This window comes from Homalodisca vitripennis, chromosome 7, assembly GCF_021130785.1.
Source record: "Homalodisca vitripennis isolate AUS2020 chromosome 7, UT_GWSS_2.1, whole genome shotgun sequence".
Lineage (NCBI taxonomy): Eukaryota > Metazoa > Arthropoda > Insecta > Hemiptera > Cicadellidae > Homalodisca > Homalodisca vitripennis.
This window is the reverse complement of record NC_060213.1, coordinates 29,118,085-29,141,283: the sequence shown is the minus strand read 5'-3', so window position 1 is coordinate 29,141,283 and position 23,199 is coordinate 29,118,085. Positions and strand designations below refer to the sequence as shown.

Genomic DNA, 23,199 nt, shown 5'->3' with positions numbered 1-23,199 from the left:
AATATTGGAAAATTTGTACTCGTTTACTAGTACTTCATTAAAACATTTTCCAATGCTTCATGATTCTTCATTTAATGTTTATGTATACTATGTACAGAACAGTGTTAAAGGTGTTTTTATTTTGTTAATTTTACCAATACATTTTTGAGACTACATTACTACAATATTTTTATCTCATAAAAATCTTAACCCAATATTTTTTTTAATACCATTATTTTATTTTTTCGGTAATATTCATAAACAACGATGTGTTGGTTCGTCAAGCTATGCCCAATTTCAAATGAAAATTTGGATGTCTGATACTGGAGTACAAGTTCGACATTAAAGTTATGCCATTATTCAGGTTACAATTAAATTGTAGAATACGAATTTCCGAAAATATTAAATTCTAAGGAGCAATCTAGGAATGACACTTTATGATGTAATAAAGGATGGGTGATCTAATATCTGCGGTTTGTTGCAGGAGCCGCACGGTGCAGTACTGGACCGCTGGAATATCTGCAGTCCTGAAGAGGAACCTTTGGTCCTGCAGCAGTTCCTGAGGTTCGGCGAGACTCGGGCGATCACCCAGCAACTCCTGCTGCACAGCGGCGACGCGCGGGGACTACCGCGGCTGGAGTCGGACATCCAGAAGTTCATCGAGAGAGCCGCAGGCCGTCTACCCACCAAGGAGGAGGACAGGAACTCCAGGATCTCCATCAAGCCTATTCAGCAGCTGCAGCAGCCGAGGAGAGGGTTGTCTCCTCCTCCAGCTCCAGTGCAAGCCCACCCTCCCATGGGAGTACAGCATCACTTGGCAGCCACCAGGCCGCCCCCACCCCCGGCGTCACCCCAGCAAAAGCAATCCTCGATGAGCTTCTTGAAGCTACCACCGACCGGCTTATCTTGCACGCCCGCGACCACCAGTAACGGGCCTATCCCCTCTTCCCCGCCCAGCAGCATCAGCAGTAGCCCCATCAGCGTGTCCCCTCTCAACAGACTGCAGAGCATGCAACCCTTCGACTTCCGGAAGATCGCCACAGGGGCGCTTCCCGTCAAGGGCAGTCCGGAAAGAAGAAGAGCCTCGGAGACTTCGGAATCGAGCCCACCGGGTCTGATGAACCTGTGTGTGACGAGCCCCAACCCCGTCTGCCCTCCTCCTCCACCCCCTCCTCACCCCGCCACTAGTACGGCCATGTCCATCTATCCCACACACAGGTCCCCTCCTGGAGATCCCACGGGTAGTAGCGAGTTCGGCTCCGATGACGATGACGATGACGAGGAGAACTCACACTCGGCGTTGAACCTCAGTCGGGACGCCGCGCCAAAACTGCCCAGACCTAACAGACCCCAGCACATGAGGAAAACTGCGACGCCCATGAAACGGCAATGGGGAACCTCCACTCTACCTCTCAATTTAGGAACTCAACTCATCAATCCTGCCACTGGAAAGAAGAGGGTCCAGTGCAACGTGTGCTTAAAGACTTTTTGTGATAAGGGTGCGCTGAAGATTCACTTCTCTGCTGTCCACCTTCGGGAGATGCACAAATGTACCGTAGAGGGTTGCAACATGATGTTCAGCTCTAGGAGGTCAAGGAATAGACATAGTGCCAATCCTAACCCTAAGTTACACTCACCTCACTTGAGGAGGAAAATATCTCCCCATGACGGCAGGAGTGCTCAATCTCACCCAATTCTCATACCTCCTATCCCACCTTCAGCGTTGAATCCTTTGTCTTTTGGAACGTTTCCGTTACTGGCTCCAACACCCGACATGAGACACCAACAAGCTGTTCTTGACCTAAAACAAAGTCTCGATTTGAGTCTACATCGACACGAAGAACAAAGAAGGTATGAAAACTCATCGGACCATATGGACGATTATATGATGGACGATGACGATGAAGAGGGTATCGTCGTTGTTGGCAATGGGGACGATGACGATGATCTGGACTGTGACACTCAGAACGGAGATAAACATGACGGAGAGAAGACGAAAAGGTTTAAACTGTCCGAATCTGACATGGATATGGACGAAGATATGACTAGTAATATGGACAGCAACGACGATTCTCTGAGTGTCGTAGACTCTCAGAGCACTAAAGAAGAGAACGTAGGTGACAATGCTATGGCTCTTTCGAAGAGTGTGCGGAAGAGGAAGAACCAAAATCCTACAAGGTGTGCTATTGCACAGCCCATAGCAGATGATGACGGCATTATGACAGATGAAGAATCGTCTAATGATGTATTTCAAGGAGCAAAAAGAGAAGATCGAAGCTCACCCCTTAAAGAACACGATATTCCAAAAAACTTTGAAAGTGATCTCCAACCGCAAGATTTGACAGAAAAGAATTCAAAAGAACAAGAAAATACTGCAGTAAATTTACCAACACGTACAGAATCTCCTCTGCACCAAAAGGTTGAAAATTCAGAAGTTGAAAAAGAGGATCAGGAAAGGGAAGTAACTAACGAGGAAGTAAATAATATTGAGAACAACAAGAACAGAAGTGCAAGAAACACACCAGATCATGAAGAAAAACTGAACAGTGAAAACAACAATATTCCAATTCAAGAATTAAAACACGAAAAAACAGAGGAAATTACTAGTTCTAAGTCACCTAGTTTAAATAAAACCGATGATCAGCTGGATTCTACCAACGCACTTCGTCAACTGGAAAATCTCTCTCAGGGTAATTTTGGGGATATGGCAATGAATCGCCAGCACGAGTCTTTTCCTATGAACTTTATGATGGGTGCAGACCCTCCTAGTCCAGCCAGGTCCCAGTCATCGTCTGTGAGCTCTGGAGATTCCCCTTCAGAAGATAACGGTGACCACATCTACGGACACTTTCAAGACGGCACCTTTATCAGTACAATGGACGTGCCAATCGACAAAGACAACCCTAGGATGTGTACAGCTTGTGGGAAGATGTTCCAAAACCACTTCGGTGTGAAGACTCACTACCAGAACGTCCATCTGAAGCTGATGCACAAGTGTACCGTGGACGGCTGTAACGCTGCTTTTCCTTCGAAGAGAAGCCGCGACAGGCACAGCGCCAACCTCAACCTCCACCGTAAACTCTTGTCCACATCTCTAACAGACAAGACCGGATCGTTGTTCCTAGAAAACTCACCGTTTTCCTCGTTAGCTGCGAATACAGCGTTACATAACGAATTCCTCTCCCGCTTCTACGCCGACCCCCAGTCGATGCCCCTGGGGCCGCCTCATCTTCCGCCCCCAGGCATGATGAACGGTGATCGTCTTCCGCCTCATCCTCCAATCTTCCTCCCCCCTCTCGGAGGCCTCCCCGGCTTCCCTGGGATGAATAACTTCCCGCACCTGCCCCAGCCGATGCAGAACATCAACGGTCACTCTTCAGGATCCGCTTCTCCCATCTCGCCGGCGTCCTCTCCGGTCCCACCGCACCCGGAGGAGGATCTCCCGGTGCCCGACAGAGACGGCCTCCTCCCCTGCAGGTTCTGCCATCAACCTCTCCAGGACGCCTCCGCCCTGAAGGAGCACTACGAGCAACACCATTCCTCGGAGATGTTCCGCTGTTCCTTGCCCGGGTGCGGGAAACTCTTCACTTCCAGGAGGAAGCGGGACTCCCACCAGGACAGCGAGTCCGCTCATCAACCCCCGCCCACGTCGTGACCCTCCCGACCCCTCGCCGTGCCCGTGTGGTGGTAGTGCCAATCCTCCCCTCAGTTCCTTCATCGCGTCGATGTATTTATTGTCTAGTGTCGTTTAATCAAAAGTGGCGAGTACTCGCTTCCCAGTGATCGTTGGAATCAAATTTTGTAATTTTATTGTACAATATCGCGCCTGTTCATAGACTCGACCTCGATTCGTTAGTATTCCTTTTTTATCTTTAGTGCAATAATGGACCCGAGCGCTCGTGGAGACTGACTAAATGTATCTAGGTTAAGTGGCTGACTGGACCGATTGTCCGCGTCGTTGTACGATATTAGATTGTATGTGTTTGTATACGATTAGGTGCGTAGTCTCTTGCATTTTACCTATACCACCGTGTCCCTTCCTTCCTTAGGGTCAAGTCCATACATCGAACGGACTCTTCTGTGATTTTACTGTCCGGTCACTATTAGTTTTATGTTAATCCGCCGTCGAGTGCAAGAGAGAATGATGTAATGTCCTTGAAGAGATTTTCTATCCGATATGTTGTGTTTAATTCATTTATATGAATGTTTCCTTCTAATCCTTGTTCAATATTGAATTGTATAAATCGCAATGTTAATAGTAATTTATCCAAAGTTATTTCAATGTTGTAAATTTTTATTAAATAATCTTAGTTCATTTGGTTAAAACATAATTCGCAAACAAACATAAATTTGTATATTTTCTTTTAATCAAAATTTTAAATCAAAATGATTATGCGTGTTTGTGGTGCACCAGAAAATTTTGTTTTTGTTTGTATATTGTATAATGCAGTTTCTTACTCTTAATTTCATTATGTTTCCAAATAAAAAAATATGAGTTTTATTATTTGTCAAATCACTGTCTTTCTACGCACAGGCATTGTATTTTTAACTGTAGCGAAGACTCTATATTTGTTGTTTACTGTGAAGTGTAATAAGATATTACGTATATTGTGTTTTTATTTATTTTGTAAAGTTTAATTTAACGTTCTGGTGACCACGGTGTGGCGTGACTGTGCTTCTTTCCCCATGATCTCTCTGTCGTAATCAAAAGCGACGGGCAGTTGTCGTCGAATCATGTACCTCGAATACTCCGTGTATAAAGCTATTGTAACTTTTGTTATATATAAGCGTATTGTATGTATCATAGTCAGTGTGAGTGGTTCGCCACTTCTAAATAAAACTGAACAAGGTTACATCCTGTGTTTCATTTCTGGCCCCTTCGCAATGTATTTGCACATTCAATTTGATGTTTGCACAAGATGGAACAAATTTAAATCAGGTTTTAATTCAGGATTTTTCGAAAAACACTATTTACAAATGGTCAGACTATATTGAGTAACTTATGGTAGCTTATGTTATATAATTTCAAATTTTAATGGGGTTTTGGCTATATTTATAAACTTATGTTTTAAACTCACTTTGCTTCCTGATGGAACCTATTTAGTAATGTTAGTCTAATCTGAATGGGATTGGCTCAAATTGAAAAAATCATATTGTTGCTATTTCGAAAATTCAACTAACATGAACTCTTACTACAGGTACTTCTTAAATTTGGACATTACATTTGCCATAATTCGGTTTGGTAATTGTTGTTGCCTCTGTACAAAAGCAGGTGAAACTGTTGCCTGTGCCATTTTTTACAAATGCAAATTTTAAATTTTAATCTCAAACCATTTTTGTGTAAGGCTATATAATTATTAAAAAAAAAAAAAAAGCTAGGAGAGGTGTCATTTTGCAACACTCTTATGGTGTTTCGAGTGATATACAACACGAGATGGGTTATATTAAATGTATTTAATTGAATGCATATAAATATTTATACAAAATATTTTGAAGAGCGTAATTAAAATTTTTTAATTTTGTTTATAAATACTTAATGCTGTTGTAAATATCATAGTTGGGATGAGAATATAGGTAATAGTAAAAAATATTTCTGACACTCGTTTTTTATAAGTAGCCTGCCTCGACTAAATAATACTTACCTTGTAAGCTAGCATTTTTTACTTGAGGATATACCACAAAGTACATAATTTGAAGGGCTGCAGTATAATAAGAGGCCACCACCACAAAAAAGTAACTAAATGTTAAACTGTTTTGTTTGTTACATTTTATAGATACGCAACATAGATAGTTTTTATATAACGTAATTCGTGTCAACATTTTTGTTTCTATAGTTTAAATAATAATAAATATGATTCTATTGTGGTGGTGGCCTCTTATTATACTGCAGCCATTTAAAGGAGGCTTTTCAAAATATTTCAATAAATGGTTAGGCCTATTAATGTTGTGAATTTACTGGTTGAATACAAATAAACAATGATAAGTTATTCACTAAAAATTAAAAATAAGCGTATTTAATACTTAGTACTAGTTTCTGTTTAGACAGCGGCCGAAACACAATATGTAATAACGTAGCTATGGTGGGAAGGGTTGATTCAGTGTGAATCTTCAGTTCAGCTCCAGTTTAAAGCAATGACAGCGTCGGATTCCAGACGCTGCGATTCGCTAACGCTCAGCCAACCAAAATGATTTATGCCAATTGATACTGTCGAATATCAAAGAATAACGATTGGAGAGTATCCATACTCACAATAAGTGAATTGGATACTCACCAAATACTCATATTAATGGGATTAGATTGTATTCACTAAGCTAGTATAGCCTTTCCAAGGCTGCAAGTAATACAGAGAAACAAACATAAGAAACAATCTCAATGCAGGCAAACAGGGCCGTTTCGAGATCTCCAATCGGATCTCTTCTTCAGGTAAATAACTAACCTAACACACAGTTACAAACTAGGTTAAAATAAACAAATCATACCAGAGCGTTGTGACACGCCTAAGTCAGGAATTACAACCACCATGTGTGTGTCAACTTCAGTAACTCTAAAACATGCACTGAATAAACAACTAAACACAACAGTAATTATTCAAACTGAACTACCGAATACAGGCCACAATAGGTCTGCATTCGTCGACCAACCACCTACGACTGTGGAATAAACAACTAAACACAACAGTAATTATTCAAACTGAACTACCGAATACAGGCCACAATAGGTCTGCATTCGTCGACCAACCACCTACGACTGTGGTAGACGATCCTGTCATCATCTAAAATAAACTTCAAACAAAGGATTAACCGGTATGCTCTCAGAGCTCTGGATACTGTTTATACCAACTACTAAAAACTAAAACGTATTAAATCAATTGTTATAGCTTTCTTAAGTCGTAGATAACTTTATTCTTTAATAGACTTTGGGGTTACCTTGCGACAAGACGGATCCAGAAACCGTCAGAAGCTAAAGGCCTCTTGGTTCTAAATACAAGTACTATTAAAAGCCGATGTTGTTAGTGGTTGTCACGAAGAAGGGAGATGCTGAAGAAGAGTCAGGAACCGCTATAATTAGAGTTGTCTCATCTAATGGTTCTAGAGGCTTCAGAGATTTGGTGGTTGGTTAGGTTGAAATTCCCCGAAATCCTAGGAGACTAAAGGATTGAAGGCCATGGTAGAAGGTTGACTAAGAAACTCCGACCACCAAGTATCAGACCACCAGAAACACAGATCTTCTTAGTGTACTTTGGGTTTACTAAAATATTGGCGCCAATAAAGTACTGTAGATTGAAACATTTTCTAAACTCTTGTGGGTATGAATAAATAATGACCTTGGTCAATAAAGTACTGCAGATTGAAACATTTCTAAACTATTGTAGGTATGAATAAATAATAACCTTGGTCATTAAAGTACTGTAGATTGAAACATTTTTTTGTTGGTATGAATAAATAATAAACATGGTCAATAAGGTACTTTAGATTGAAACATTTTCTAAACTCTTGTGGGTACGAATAAATAATAACCTTGGTCAATAAAGTACTGTAGATTGAAACATTTTCTAAACTGTTGTGGGTACGATTAAATAATAACCTTGGTCAATAAAGTACTGTAGATTGAAACATTTTCTAAACTGTTGTGGGTACGATTAAATAATAACCTTGGTCAATAAAGTACTGTAGATTGAAACATTTTCTAAACTCTTGTGGATATGAATAAATAATAACTTTGGCCAATAAAGTACTGTGGATTGAACAGTTTTCTAAACTCTTGTGGGTATGAATAAATAGTAACCTTGGTCAATAAAGTACTGTAGATTGAAACATTTTCTAAACTCTTGTGGGTATGAATAAATAGTAACCATGGTCAATACAGTACTGTAGATTGAAACATTTTCTAATCTCTTGTGACAGTGAATAAATAATGACCTTGGTCAATAAAGTACTGTAGATTGAAAGATTTCTAAACTATTGTAGGTATGAATAAATAATAACCTTGGTCAATAAAGTAATTTAGATTGAAAAATGTTCTACACTATTGCGGCTATGAATAAATAGTAACCTTAGTCAATAATGTACTGTAAAATTGAAACATTGTCTAAACTCTTGTGGATATGAATAAATAATGACCTTGGTCAATAAAGTACTGCAGATTGAAACATTTCTAAACTATTGTAGTTATGAATAAATAATAACCTTGGTCATTAAAGTACTTTAGATTGAAACATTTTTTTGTTGGTATGAATAAATAATAAACATGGTCAATACGGTACTTTAGATTGAAACATTTTCTAAACTCTTGTGGGTACGAATAAATAATAACCTTGGTCAATAAAGTACTGTAGATTGAAACATTTTCTAAACTGTTGTGGGTACGATTAAATAATAACCTTGGTCAATAAAGTACTGTAGATTGAAACATTTTCTAAACTCTTGTGGATATGAATAAATAATAACTTTGGCCAATAAAGTACTGTGGATTGAACAGTTTTCTAAACTCTTGTGGGTATGAATAAATAGTAACCTTGGTCAATAAAGTACTGTAGATTGAAACATTTTCTAAACTCTTGTGGGTATGAATAAATAGTAACCATGGTCAATACAGTACTGTAGATTGAAACATTTTCTAATCTCTTGTGACAGTGAATAAATAATGACCTTGGTCAATAAAAGTACTGTAGATTGAAAGATTTCTAAACTATTGTAGGTATGAATAAATAATAACCTTGGTCAATAAAGTAATTTAGATTGAAAAATGTTCTACACTATTGCGGCTATGAATAAATAGTAACCTTAGTCAATAATGTACTGTAAATTGAAACATTTTATAAACTCTTGTGGATATGAATAAATAATAACTTTGGCCAATAAAGTACTGTGGATTGAAACATTTTCTAAACTCTTGTGGTTATGATTGAATAATAACCTTGGTCAATACAGTACTGTAGATTGAAACATTTTTTTTAAACTATTGTTGGTATTAATAAATAATGACCTTGGTCAATAAAGTACTGCAGATGGAAACATTTTCTGAACTGTTGTGGATATTAATAAATAATGACCTTGGTCAATAAAGTACTATAGATTGAAACATTTTCTGAACTGTTGGGGGGTATGAATAAATAATGACCTTGGTCAATAAAGTACTGTAGATTGAAAATTTTTCTAAACTCTTGTGGTTATGATTAAATAATAACCTTGGTCAATACAGTACTGTAAATTGAAACATTTTCTAAACTCTTGTGGGTATGAATAAATAGTAACCTTGGTTAATAAAGTACTGTAGATTGAAAAATTTTCTAAACTCTTGTGGGTACGAATAAATAATAACCTTGGTCAATAAAGTACTGTAGATTGAAACATTTTCTAAACTCTTGTGGATATGAATAAATAATAACTTTGGCCAATAAAGTACTGTGGATTGAAACATTTTCTAAACTCTTGTGGTTATGATTAAATAATAACCTTGGTCAATACAGTACTGTAGATTGAAACATTTTTTTAAACTATTGTTGGTATTAATAAATAATGACCTTGGTCAATAAAGTACTGCAGATGGAAACATTTTCTGAACTGTTGTGGGTATTAATAAATAATGACCTTGGTCAATAAAGTACTGTAGATTGAAACATTTTCTGAACTGTTGTGTGTATGAATAAATAATGACCTTGGTCAACAAAGTACTGTAGATTGAAACGTTTTCTAAACTCGTATGAATAAATAAGGACCTTCGCCACAGGCAAGATGTGGAATCGTACGTTTTTTGAGACCAATCCGAAATGCCGCCCATTTCTGGGAACCATTCGCGGGACATTTAAAACCGAAGACATGACAACTGTCGCCAGCGTGACGGCAAGGTCTTGGCGGCCCGGCCCTCAGCTGTAAAACTTCCATTCCGCAGACATTTAGACGTTTTTGGCAATTATACCCTAATAGGCTCTTAATCATGCGGCTGTTTTTGCACATAGTTGGATTCTCTTGCCAAAATTACTTTGTGTCAAGAGTGAAATATATTGTTTTCATAAGAGAAAACCAAAAGGTAGACGTAAGTCATTGACGTGCAAATAACTTAAATTGATTTTCCCGCAAATTGAATGGGAACGGAGTAGTGTTAAAATCTCCCTATGATTTTTTTGTTTCTGGACACGTGAAAAGTAAACTTATGTAAAACTCTACACTTCGGTAAAGGCTTCGACTGGTATAAAGACATACTAGTAAGTACTCACTAGAACATTTTGAAACAATAAGTAAATAATTTGTTGTATCTATTCGTCAACAGCGTACTTTTTGAGAATCTACTATGAAACTTAAAAATGTGTCTCTAGGTAAAAGTTTTTTTTAAAGAAAATGATACTGTAGGATAGTAATATATCATACCGGGATGTTAAATAAATTATAAAAAGTATGAGCTTTTAAACACACAGGTATAATTATATTGTATCCTTTCTATAAAGTTTTTTATTGACGTTGGAAGGTTTGAAAGGATAACATTATTTCTGACATTTGCCATCGTTATAGGTTATAACAAGTACAACACGACGTTTCAAGGATTGGAATCTATCCTCTTCGTCAGGTGGGGTAGGTATTAATACATACAAAAATAACGAACAGAAAGAAGTAAAGAAGGGATAGATAAGGGTTCAAACGTATTCAAAAGCTGCTTGGAGTCCAATCCAGGCGTTGTCACTGACAATCCCGAGCACAAAACATAAATACGAAGATAACAATCACACATCACACTAGCACAGGCTACAGTGGGATACATATAGGATGGCGATGTCGGCTCTTTCATTTTATTTCCTTTCTTTACTTCCTTCTGTTCGTTATTTTGTTATGTATTAATACCTCTCCCATCTGACGAAGAGGATAGATTCCAATCCTCGAAACGTTGTGTTATACCTTTTGTAACCTATACAATTTTCTCCTCTAGAAAACTCTAGAAAATGCTTTATTTATTGTTTTTAAACATTTGATTATAAATATGACAATTATTTATACACGATTTTTGTAAAATGTAAAACTTATAAGAACTTCTACTATAAAGACGGTTAAAATACAACACATCACAGATGAAGATCCGTAACATTTATTTTTGAAAAATGTTTTTGGGAAAAGGAGTTTTATATATATAAACAGTTATATTTATTGATGTCTTTAAAAATGTATCGTTACTTAGTTTTTTTACAAACCTCATGTATAGTCTACTATTTTGAACCTCTGATTAAAAAATTACAAATAATTTATTTATAAGCAAACTACAGAGTTGTCTCTGTTTTTTGCATACAAATTCTCTGATTTGATCAAATGTTTCCGTAAAAGTAAAACTATTACATAGTTATATGAGCATCTTATAGTTATAGTGCTTCTTCGAGTTCGGATGTAGATGTATTGATATATTTTTATACCCACCCTTGAATAATATCTATTTAGAAACAAAATACGTATTTCTTGTGTGATTTCTATATATATTTATAGTGAATACTGCAAGACAAAACTGTTTTAAATTATTAGTGGGGCTGGAAACATTTTATTTCTATCTGACTGCCCGCATGATGTTTCGAAAACGAACTGACATTAATATAATAATGATATTAATATATCTTATCAGTACACTAATAAGATATATTAATAAGTGTCATAATAATAAATTGAACTTAACTATACGAACACATACAAAATAATTTGGGTCTTTTTCGTTTAAGGGCCAGCACCTTACAAACATACTATACCTGACTGACAGTGCATTTAATCGTTTTTTTGGTTGTAATTAGTTCGTAGGGCAGTAGTCCAGGTACTACTTCTAGTATAAACTCGTCTTATCTTATCAGTGATAAACGCGCGCCGCTTATCTTTAGCCTGTAATGAAACCTGCGTTAGTTCTGTCTGAGTTTTGTGTTCAATAAAGCGTGGTGAGTTGATCTGGGCTTGGACTTTGCAAGCTCGAGTTATTTTTTTTTTTCTAAAAGAGCAAGCAGCGCAAAGCGCTGCGCAGCGGGCAAGCATCGCGTGATCTGAGTTTTGAATAGGCAAGCTAGGGTCTTTTGTGCTGGCCCTTAAACGAAAAAGACCCAATAATTTTATAGTGACTTGGTGTGTAAAATTTTACTATTTAAACACCAAATATATCATGTGGCAAAATATGTCGAAAAAGATTTCATCTGTAGACTTTAAATTTCTGCACGAATTAATTCAATGATGCGTCATTTTTTGTGTCCTTTCTTTTTGTATGATTGTCCATCTGTCTGCACGAGATCAAGAGTATGAAATTTTCAAGATTTTCAATTTTGCATGCAACTCAAATGAAAATTCTGACACGTGGTATGGCGGACTTCTACCTTGTAATGGTATGATAGCGTTCTTCCCCAGTCCAGTAGCTAAGTGAGATTGATAATGTAACTAGAAGAATAATAGGTCAGTCGCTGATATCACAGGAGGGTGGGACACCCCGGGGGGATGGATAAATGACACAAGCTCTTCATAACTAAGACGGAGTGGTATATTGGTGCAGCATCCCTCTGAGATTTTCAGGAATCAAATCTTCCTCTGGTCTGGTTGTTGCGAACGCTCATAAGGTAGCAATATTTTTTAAGGAGTTTCTTTCTACGTCAATGGCATTTCAGATGAGCATGAGATGGTCCAAACACACTTACAAATGTTTATTGACCTTCCCAGGAATCGAACGCGTGACCTCTAGGTTAGAGCCACAACCTTACCCTTACGCTGGCTAATTTTATTGCCTGAACGCTTGTGGTGAATTCCTAGGAATATCGTGTCTACCTGCATGATGTGTCAAATACCGTTTGAATTATATTAGTTGGAATTAGTTTACATATATGTATTTACTACAGGAAAACTGCAATTTCTTCATTATCTTCGCATCCTTGCCCTTGCAAGAATTCAGACAGAGTCTCTCTAAGGTCTTTTCAATATTTTAAGTGTAAAAGTCTCCATAGAACAAATACATTCTGGACATAAATCCATTGGATTATGGTTTGGGACAGTTACAAAAATTCGGCGACATGATTGCCAGCTTCTAAAGCCCTTTTGTCACAGGTTGGTGCCAAGATGTTCAATGGGCTTCCTAATAATTCCTAAGACGTTCATTGATGTTCAAGAGAATTTACTATGTTGGGGAGTATATGGATAATCGATTGAATATTGATAATTGATCAGTCTGACGCCAAAGCATGAGAACACGATTAAGTGCTAAAAGTGTATCTACAATAGAGCAAGTGGATGTGACGGATACGTTAATCTACCCTATTTTGTAGCTGACGCTTTTTATAGACTGGTGTTTGTGTTAACAGCAATACGTATTCGTTTATGTACAAGGCTAAAAGAAGTATGTATACTTGGTTGGTTCCTGCACTTAAGAACTCGCCTCTTAAGACACTGAACTTCCTCTTGTCTTCTTCTTGGACAAATCTCACCAAACACAGTTCTTTGGTATAAAATCAAATTCATTTTTGACAGTTCTTACTTATTTTGTACGTTAAAGTTTGTAAGTTTTTGCAAAATACAGTTTTATTTATTGAATGTGGTAAATTTCAACAAATCGGTTGAGTATTTAAAAATTTTCTTGTTCATAAAAACGTTTCTATACTTTTTTTACATCTCTGAGTGTCAGGTTGCTTTCCTGACACATTTGACAATTGAGTGATTGTCTTTTTATTTTTTCGATTGGGCAGGGAGTGAGACAGTTCTAATCTGGACGGTTAGAGCAATTTTGCGTTCTATGAAGACACACTCTAGTTTTTCCTGAATTCGGTAGAGGAATTTCCTGTGAGAAAAACAAATAATCGCGCTAGTTTTGGTGAAGGTTGAAATGGAAGTTGTCAAAAAGGTTACAGTAATTTTTTATAATTTTACTCTATAATTTTTTCTCAACTCATACACTTTTTTAAAATAATTACACCATTACAGTTAAATCAGCTCCAGGTATCATATGAATAATACTGTATTTTGCAAAAACTTCAAAATTTCGTTTAACTAACTTTAACGTACAAAATAAGTAAGAACTGTCAAAAATGAATTTGATCACATTAATACCGATTATTCACTGAAAACAGCTACTTCCATTCTGTTGTCCCTGTATACCTCGTTGACTGACGGGTATAGACTAGCCAAAAATGTAGAAATTCCTTTCTAAATTTCGTGAAAATTTGGATATTAAACTTATACTATGCAAAACTAACCTCTACTACAAGAAAAATTAGCAACAGTTAGATTGTTACAACTTTACAAAAATTGGAACTGTCTCATTTGAACATCAACTGGCACGAGACCAGTTGATGTTGAGACCATGTTGGAGTTATGGTGATAATAAGACCGTAACATGTACCATTGCCTGACAGTGTTTTAGAAATTTACCTGAAGAAGAGATCAGATTGCAGATCTCGAAACGTAGTGTTACTGATTTTTTTCACTGAACGATGGCAAATGTCTGGAAAATCTTGTTTACTCCACAGTTCTAATAGTGTTATAGTAATAGTGAGTAGAATTGTAGCGATCAATATGGAATGGTCTACTCTAGAATGCAGCAATAGTTGCACAATAGGGTAGATACGAAGTTATGGATGGCCTTCTAGATCATCCCTCTCCCAGGGGACGGAATGTGTCTTCATCCACGTCCCCTCGCCCACAACCTGCCTTATCTCCTATCGACGTGTCCTTCTTCAATATTTCATAACAATAATTTGCTATTTATTATGGAATTTCATATATAAATTCATATATAATGTGTTGTCCTTCGTCCTCAAATATAAAATATTGGACAATTTAATATTTACTGCTACTGCTTAAGTGAAACATCCTGTTATCATTCACCCTTCAACATCACAAACAATTTTTATTTTGGTGTCCAGATTAAAAATAACACCAAAACGTCATTTTATTTTGGTGAGGTGTTAAGATTTGGATTTGAATGAGTTCAAGTACATTTTACAGGTTCGGTTTGATTTCTTTAATGTTTACTGTTATATTATTTTTTTATATTAGTTTATTTTATAATTCCAGATGGGCAAAATACGTTGTAAAATTATAGCAGTGCTGAGTATTGGCTGCCAAAGGTTAGAAATTATTCACATACAAGTTGTTTAAAAAGTACGAAACTAAATGGGATTTTAGTTTTTTGAAAATGGATTTGAACAGCAAATTTATCAAATTATACCCAGAACTAGCAAAACCAATTGTTAAATATTTTTGAACTTATAGAAGTATTTGATACACTTGTAAACTTTTGTCAGCTTCGGTAATGCAGGATAGTATATATTACATTCATATACTCTTTTTTTTGTTCCCTCATTGTAATAAATAAACAAGAAGTCATATATTTACATAGAATGAAATCTTATTTTTACACAGTCCTACTAAAATAAGATTTGAATAGGATCACTACTAAGACAACTAAAATTTCGGGACGTATTTGGAAAGGCACGTGAAATGTTTTTGTATAGTCATAAGATTAATTTACAGGAATAAAATTAGTGTTTGATTATATAAAAGTGTTTCTTAGCTTATCTCTGTGATTGAAAATATTAAACTTTTGTGTTTGGTTTCGGGAAATTTGAGTAAAATCGATATAAATATAGATTTTTGTTCTCATTCTGATTTATGGAGTTTAATGTAATTAGATTAGGGTTTGAGGTTTGACTCCCCGAAACCCCTAATACTGTGCCATATATTAATGCTGGATACGTTGCTCTGATTAAAATTGATTTGAAAGTGGTAGTTATGTCGTGTTTAACCAATCTCAAGAAAAGGGAGAAGATTACACAATTTTATCTGGATCGAGGTTTCTTTTTCGTGTTTATCCAGCTATTTTCCTAAAACTATCGACCAGTTTTTATGGAAAATTTTGTTCACTGAAATAAGGTCGCCCCGGAATAGTACCACTTAATTTCCTAAGGCCCACTATATGACCTTAAAAACCTTTTTGAGGTCACACATAAGACCGCATGATAAAGCTAGAAAAAGTACATTTGAAAATTACGGTTCACTTTGAATTACTATAGATATACTAGTGGTTATCCTTTGTTTGGTGTTGGTGGGATTCCTGGAGCAGTGAGATAGGATAATGTCCACATAATGGGATTCCCGGAACAGTGAGATAGAAAAAGTCTACAAAGTGGGATTCCTGGAGCAGTGAGATAGGATAAAGTCCACAGAATGGGATTCCCGGAACAGTGAGATAGAAAAAGTCCACAAAGTGGGATTCCTGGAGCAGTGAGATAGGATAAAGTCCACAGAATGGGATTCCCGGAACAGTGAGATAGAAAAAGTCCACAAAGTGGGATTCCTGGAGCAGTGAGATAGGATAAAGTCCACAGAATGGGATTCCCGGAACAGTGAGATAGAAAAAGTCTACAAAGTGGGATTCCTGGAGCAGTGAGATAGGATAAAGTCCACAGAATGGGATTCCCGGAACAGTGAGATAGAAAAAGTCTACAAAGTGGGATTCCTGGAGCAGTGAGATAGGATAAAGTCCACAGAATGGGATTCCCGGAACAGTGAGATAGAAAAAGTCTACAAAGTGGGATTCCTGGAGCAGTGAGATAGGATAAAGTCCACAGAATGGGATTCCCGGAACAGTGAGATAGAAAAGTCTACAAAGTGGGATTCCTGGAGCAGTGAGATAGGATAAAGTCCACAGAATGGGATTCCCGGAACAGTGAGATACGATAAAGTCCACAAAGTGGGATTCCTGGAGCAGTGAGATAGGATAAAGTCCACAGAATTGGATTCCCGGAACAGTGAGATAGGGTAAAGTCCACAGAGCGGGATTCCTGGTTTAGTGAGATAGGTTAAAGTCAACAAAGTGGGTTACTGTAAACAACTATAACTGAATACAAATTCTGCTCACTATATTAGAGTTTCAGGTGACGGCTTTACTAGGTCTGTACAACACACTGAGTATGTTGTAGAGATGGTGTTTTCTAGCAAATACCATCACCTTAGAGATTTTAAAAGCATTTCACTGCTCATTATTTGTGAGTTATGTCTCTGTTGGTGAAAATTTGAAGATCATCGTAAAGTAGAGGGAGTAAGATGTAGACACTGGGATTTATAAATATAACATGGCAGTCTTAAACGATAGTAAAGGATATTTCGCCGTTGATGTGACTGTTCCAGATAATGCCTCTTTAGGAAGACCCATATAACCAATTTTATATATCCCGGAGAGGTTAATTTTTTGAGAAGAGGCATTCTTCTATGAACAAGAAGTCAAAACTAGATGATAAAGACAATTACACTTTCCTTTTTTCGGATTGGAAAGTTGTAGTAAATAAGGAATATATGTAATCTAAAAAATCTCAAGTATTGCTGGGGAAGTCTTTCTTTAAATGCGAGGCTGTTAGATAGTACACTACAATGCTCGATAAATATGTTTCAGACAAAACAGAATAGATTAAGTTTCTTTTATGGAAAGGTTCATCGAACGATTGGCCCAGGTAAATTCACAAAGTATATCTAGTCTTCGGTAACACTGAACTTCAGATCATAGTCCCTAAAATCGCATATGCGTTGCTATTTGGCTGAGCGTTAGCGAAGGCTATCATTCGAGGGAAGGAAAATTCCATTTCTGTCTCTCCGCAAGATATCTTGAGAAAGATTTGACCAACAGACGAAATTTTTCATAAGGCTTCTCTATTTCTATAAAGGCAACACTGAGTTTGTTGTAGTATGGGATTTTCCTGAGCGTTAGTGAACATTTAAAAGTTGTCTTATGGATATTATGGATAAAAAGTCCCGGAATACATAGTTTGTAATCAAACTGAATACAGTCATATGATACTTTAACATGCATGTGACAGAGTAGCATATGCAGCCCTTACTGTAGACTGAGCTATAGGCTTTAAACTTTGCATCCAACCTCAGTGAAACCTGTTACGCAGAGTGGCGTATCCCAAACATAAAGATGCCAAGGCAGTTCTCTGACAAGCCATATACCTGTATTTACGATTCATACTTTCATATATTGTACAACTTCTTACTACATAGTAATATAGTGATATTCACTGTTTAGCGGCTAATACTGCTACTAATATGCATATATCGATATGCGTGCAAAAAGCTTTGAACTATCGATACTCAAGAATCGCAATCACTATTATGTTTTATGTCATCTATTAAACCGTGTGACCGTTTAGTTTGTTTCGTATCTAACTGTGAGAACTCAAAAAAGTGAATAGTGCTTCCGTTCAGTGCAGTATCAGACCATTGACATTGCTTCATTGCTGGGATGTGGAGTCCACGTCTGGAAAGATACAAAACCATTGACTGCACTGCGAAGATTCTGACACGATCTCCAAGCACGGTGGAGCAATATGACGTAGCTTTTTTGGGAAGGGTTGGTTCAATGCAGATTTTGGGTTCAGGTCCAGTTCGTCTTTTAGGGCAGCGTCTGGAATTGGACGCCTTTACAGGCTTGGCTTTTGGAATCTGAAGAGATAAGAGTCGGCAAAGAAGAAGCCTCGATGTCGGAGGTTCTTGGGAGTCATTTTATTGACAAAAATAATTTTTATTCCGTTACTAATTCAGGTTTGTTTTACTGACAGTGGATAATTAAAATAGCCTGCAGAATTTGTACAACCGTTGGGTTCTTCAAACGTCCACATGTGGAATTGGAATCAGTGGTGCCGAAAGAAAGAATGTGAGAAATAAAAAAGGGTTGCCTTAGTGCTAATTTTAACACGTCCACAACAAGTAGGTCTGGATTGCTCAATAGCTTTTATTCTGAAATGTGAATGTTGGGTTTAGCTCCAGTTCTTCTTCCTCTTTGTGCAGCATTCGGAATCTGAAGCTATCACAGACTTGACTCCTGGAATTTGGCGTCATATTTGTCTGAAGAGATCCACAAAAGTTGGCTACGAAGAATCTCAAAACGAACTTTTAGCGTCGTTTCCACATCAGAGACACCTCGACTACAAAATATAGTGTAGCCATTTATCAATTTTCAAGTGTCTAAGGCCCTAGACAGACGAATGGACAAGGACTGATAGCATGCTGAACTATTTCGTGGGGACTTTTAAAATAATGTTTTAAAGCCAAGGCTCTGTGTGTTTACCAGTGTATACACACCAAAGTACATTATCAGGAACGTACTTATTTGTCCTGTTACTTCTACTTTAATACCCTTTCTTTCGAGGTAGCCATCAATTTTGATAATGAAAGTTGATTTTCTCCCTCATAAAGACTGTAGTAAGCATCTCCGAACGAGGTAGAGAGTGACTTGCCTCAAAACCACTCAAACAACACTTAGAACTCTGTTGTTTCCGAGCGCCTCGCCATAACCATCGCGGAGAGAGAATCAAAGACGTCCAAATGGAACGTGATTCGGCCCTTGACCAAAGACGGCTAAACAAAGGCATTAGGTTACCATATGGGGACGGTGACCACTATTATTTGCTCCACAGTTGGCAGTACTGCTTCGTGAATCCATTAGAGATCCAGGGTTGTAGATGTACCAGATTGTCGTCCCCAATACATTTACAGACGAGTAGTAGCCCTAACTACTTTGTTTGCTTCTACTTTAAAATAAATTAGTATAATTTAAGCTTGAACCGAATTTGACTAGGGTTGAACTTGTTTCTTTAGTTACATTCTTATGTAACACAAACTGGTGTTATTGATGGATGTTACTTATACGTATACATTTACATTTTTGTAATAGTCTTGGAGACATTATTAGACTGCTTTTAAAGAACTGCTCTTGCAAAAACACTTTATTCCAAAAATTAAATCCAAATAATTCATTAGAAAACGCTACATTATAAGAACAGATGCTGCATAGGCTCTATCAGGTAAAACAGATTCAAATAAATAGCACCAACAATATTACACGAAATTCATCCGCTTACGTAAGTTATTATAATTCGTATCTAACACGCTACGCACCTTGCCGGGGCGTAGCGTGGATAATAAACTAGTTTGTTGCTCCTTAACAAATAAAACTCGTTGGTGAGTCAAGTCATTGGAAATCGTTTTAGTAAAAAAATTAAAGTTATATAATTTCAACAAGATTGTATGCCACTGCTAACCATTCATTAAGGTATGACTAGTTGAAACGTATTCAAAATAGGTAGAACATTTTTTTACTGCAATACCATATACGAGTTACAAGTTATTAGCAAAACATTTACAATTTAACTCTATTATATCATTTATAACACGTTCATGATCAGATCTGTCATAATGAACAGTGTCTAATTCGATTTCAATTCCATTTCACAACAAAATTAATTTGGTCCTTTATAAACATTGAATAAGACTGGTTATAGTGGTGAAATTAAAATTTTTCAACTTTATAAAAGCTTCACGAGCAGTTAAAATGGAATCAAAATTGTCACACCAGAGGTCAGTTACGTTTTCGACTTCTGACTAGATATTAGTTTAGAATTTAACATTCCAAAAGCAGGAAAAAACATTGTATTCTTCGGCTGTCCAAAAAGAATACTTACTCTGGAAACCAAAAGGTTTTTTGGCACTAAAAGTGTTTTCTCCTAAGCTGTGTGGGAAGGGACTCACACATAGGCTGGTTTGATGTGTGCACTCACTCAATTACTTTAAAAACGTATATTTACGTCAATAATATAAATACTTCGAATATAACCATCAAAGTTACTTGTGCACAGTTTGGTACATACAAAAAAGTACCAATACTAAAGTTATAGTTTATATAAAAAATAAGGAGGTGGTTTTAATTCTACTGCTTCCAAAACATGTCTTGTCTAAAGTGTAAAGGGACATTTTTGAAAGCCATGGAAAATTGGAAAATTGGCAACCGTGTAACTAACGCTGTGTTGACAGCCTCTTTGTCTTGTCCAGGGCAGGACAATAGCCTCCCCCTCCCCCTCCCCACACTCCCAGGAGCGGATTAAACACGGAGAACATGCAAATCGAGAAGACAAGGCAGTCAGGCGAAGAGCTGCCCTCTCAGAGGGGGTGCGGCGGGGGGGGGGCTTAGTCACAAGGAGCTTACATGCGTCCAGTGCTCAAACTTTGGGGGAGTTGACATCCCCCCTTCCCCCCCCCCCGGGTGTACGGTTCTACATTAGTGGGGTTTTCACAGCCGGTTATTTTAAAACAAAATAATGTTTAGAAATTCTGTACTTTGGTATTATCCGAAGGCTCCTATGTTCCTATCTACTGTTTATTATAAACCAAACCATACAAGTCACAAATAAGTCTGCAAGCAATAACCAACCGCTGATAACTGAACATTGGCCAATAGGAATGATCGCCACAGCAAAATAGAATGGCAGCTAATCAATTCATGTCTTAATTTATTTGTTTGATATTGGTTTTAGACGATGAAGAATAGAATTTTTCCGGATATCCAACCTTGTCCTGTCTTATGCGTGTCACAACGCTTTGGTATGATCTGTTTATTTTAACCTAGTTTGTAATTAGTGTTAGGTTAGTCATGCACCTGAGGAAGTTATCATATTGCAGTTCTCGAAACGTATCAATAAACGATGGCAAATGTCCGGAAAAAAATTCTATTAACTAAAAGTGTCCTCAAGTGCAAAACAAAATAAGAAATTTCTTATAAATAAATACGATATTGTAGTATGGTTTTTAAGAAATTAATCTAAAATACATAAATGTAAAATACCCATTCCCATTCTCTGGTTTGCAATTTTTACACGTCTTGATGTAGAGCAAGTCAACTGTTTGATAGGGCGTCCTTTCACATCATGCTTCTAAAAAAGTGCGCGTAAAAACAACTACGTGTCTTAAAATTACCTCATCTTATAGTAAGAAAATATCGAAATTTTGATAGTTGAAAAGGTCCCTCCGCCTTTCTACACAAAATATGGAAAACTTTCTGAAATCGATTTGTAAAACTGCTATTTAAATATATTTATAAACCTGTCCAATCCCACAAAATTCTATAAAGAATGCTGCTAAAAAGTCAGCAATTTGAATAAACATCAATCAATCACTGTTTAATTTGATCATAATCTTGAACTTCTGAGTTCATTGACTGATTGATTGAGGACGTCAATAGCCAATGGTACGGTTGTTGATTTTTGAATTTTCAATAAAATTTAATTAAACCTACCTTCGGTATAAGTTTTGCCTATTCCAATAATAACAGGCTGGAGAGAGTATGTGTATTCTTTAGAGCTCCTAAAAGTTTCTTTCAGTTTGTTTAATAATATTCTTCTTCCTTCAGACTTATCTCTGATAGAGGTCTTTAGGGTAAATCCGCTCCATACTGTCCATAATCAACCGACCAAGGATCCATCAACCAGTGCCCAACCAACCAATGCCGAACTATCCGATAGAGGTAGATCTCTCGAACAATTCTTCTTCGGACCGTCCATAATGAGCCGACCAAGGTACCATCCACCAGTTCCAGTCAAGTCCCGAACCATCCGATAGAGGTAGATCTCTCGGACAATTCTTCTTCGGACCGTCCATAATGAGCCGACCAAGGTACCATCCACCAGTTCCAGTCAAGTCCCGAACCATCCGATAGAGGTAGATCTCTCGGACAATTCTTCTTCGGACCGTCCATAATGAGCCGACCAAGGTACCATCCACCAGTTCCAGTCAAGTACCGAACCATCCGATAGAGGTAGTTCTCTCGGGCAGTTCCTGTCCGAACCGTCCATAATGAACCGACCAAAGATCCATTTACCAGTTCCAGTCAAGTCCCAAACCTTCCGATAGAGGTAGATCTCTCGGACAATTCCCTTCCGGATCGACCATAATGAACAGACCAAGGATCCGTCCACCAGTTCCAGTCAAGTCGCGAACCATCCGATAGAGGTAGATTTTCTAGACAGTTTCTCTCCGGACCGTCCATAATGAACCAACCAAGGATCCATGTCTTGAACCATCCTCCGTAGTGAGACGACGGACAGACAGCCGGACCGCCCCAAGACGCTGGAGGTGTGCTGACGCGACCCTCCGAGACGGACACTTGACATCCACCCTCGGCAATCACCACAACCGGTAATCTTCATAACTTGCCGGTCGCTAATTGTGGTTTCGCGACGGCTTATTTATGAGTGGGAGGGGCGTCGGCTTTTATAGCGCCTTCACGTCTGTCCGACCGTCCGTCTGCTCTGAGGAATCTAAAAATTGGAACGAGCACCCTCCTCTTCCTTTCCCACCACCGACTCACACACCCACGCCGTCGCAGGTCATCTAGCGGTAGGTTTACTTATCTTGGAAACATCATTAGTTCGAAGAATCACATTACAGTGAAATTGTTCG

The 23,199-nt window shown here is 37.6% G+C and overlaps 2 protein-coding genes across 9 annotated transcripts in view; both read left to right on the top strand.

Annotated features, from left to right (window-relative positions):
* Window positions 1-4,832, top strand: part of LOC124365787 (zinc finger protein basonuclin-2-like) — a 213,591-nt gene extending 208,759 nt beyond the window's left edge. For all 5 annotated transcript variants that reach the window (XM_046821801.1, XM_046821800.1, XM_046821804.1 and 2 more), the window contains one exon: window positions 464-4,832. In XM_046821801.1, coding sequence (XP_046677757.1) covers window positions 464-3,634 — 3,171 coding nt within the window. In that variant the 3' untranslated portion in view covers window positions 3,635-4,832. The remainder of the gene's footprint in view (window positions 1-463) is intronic.
* LOC124365788 (myosin heavy chain, striated muscle-like) overlaps window positions 1-23,199 on the top strand; it is a 654,015-nt gene that overhangs the window by 563,817 nt on the left and 66,999 nt on the right. The gene's annotated exons all lie outside the window — the stretch shown is intronic.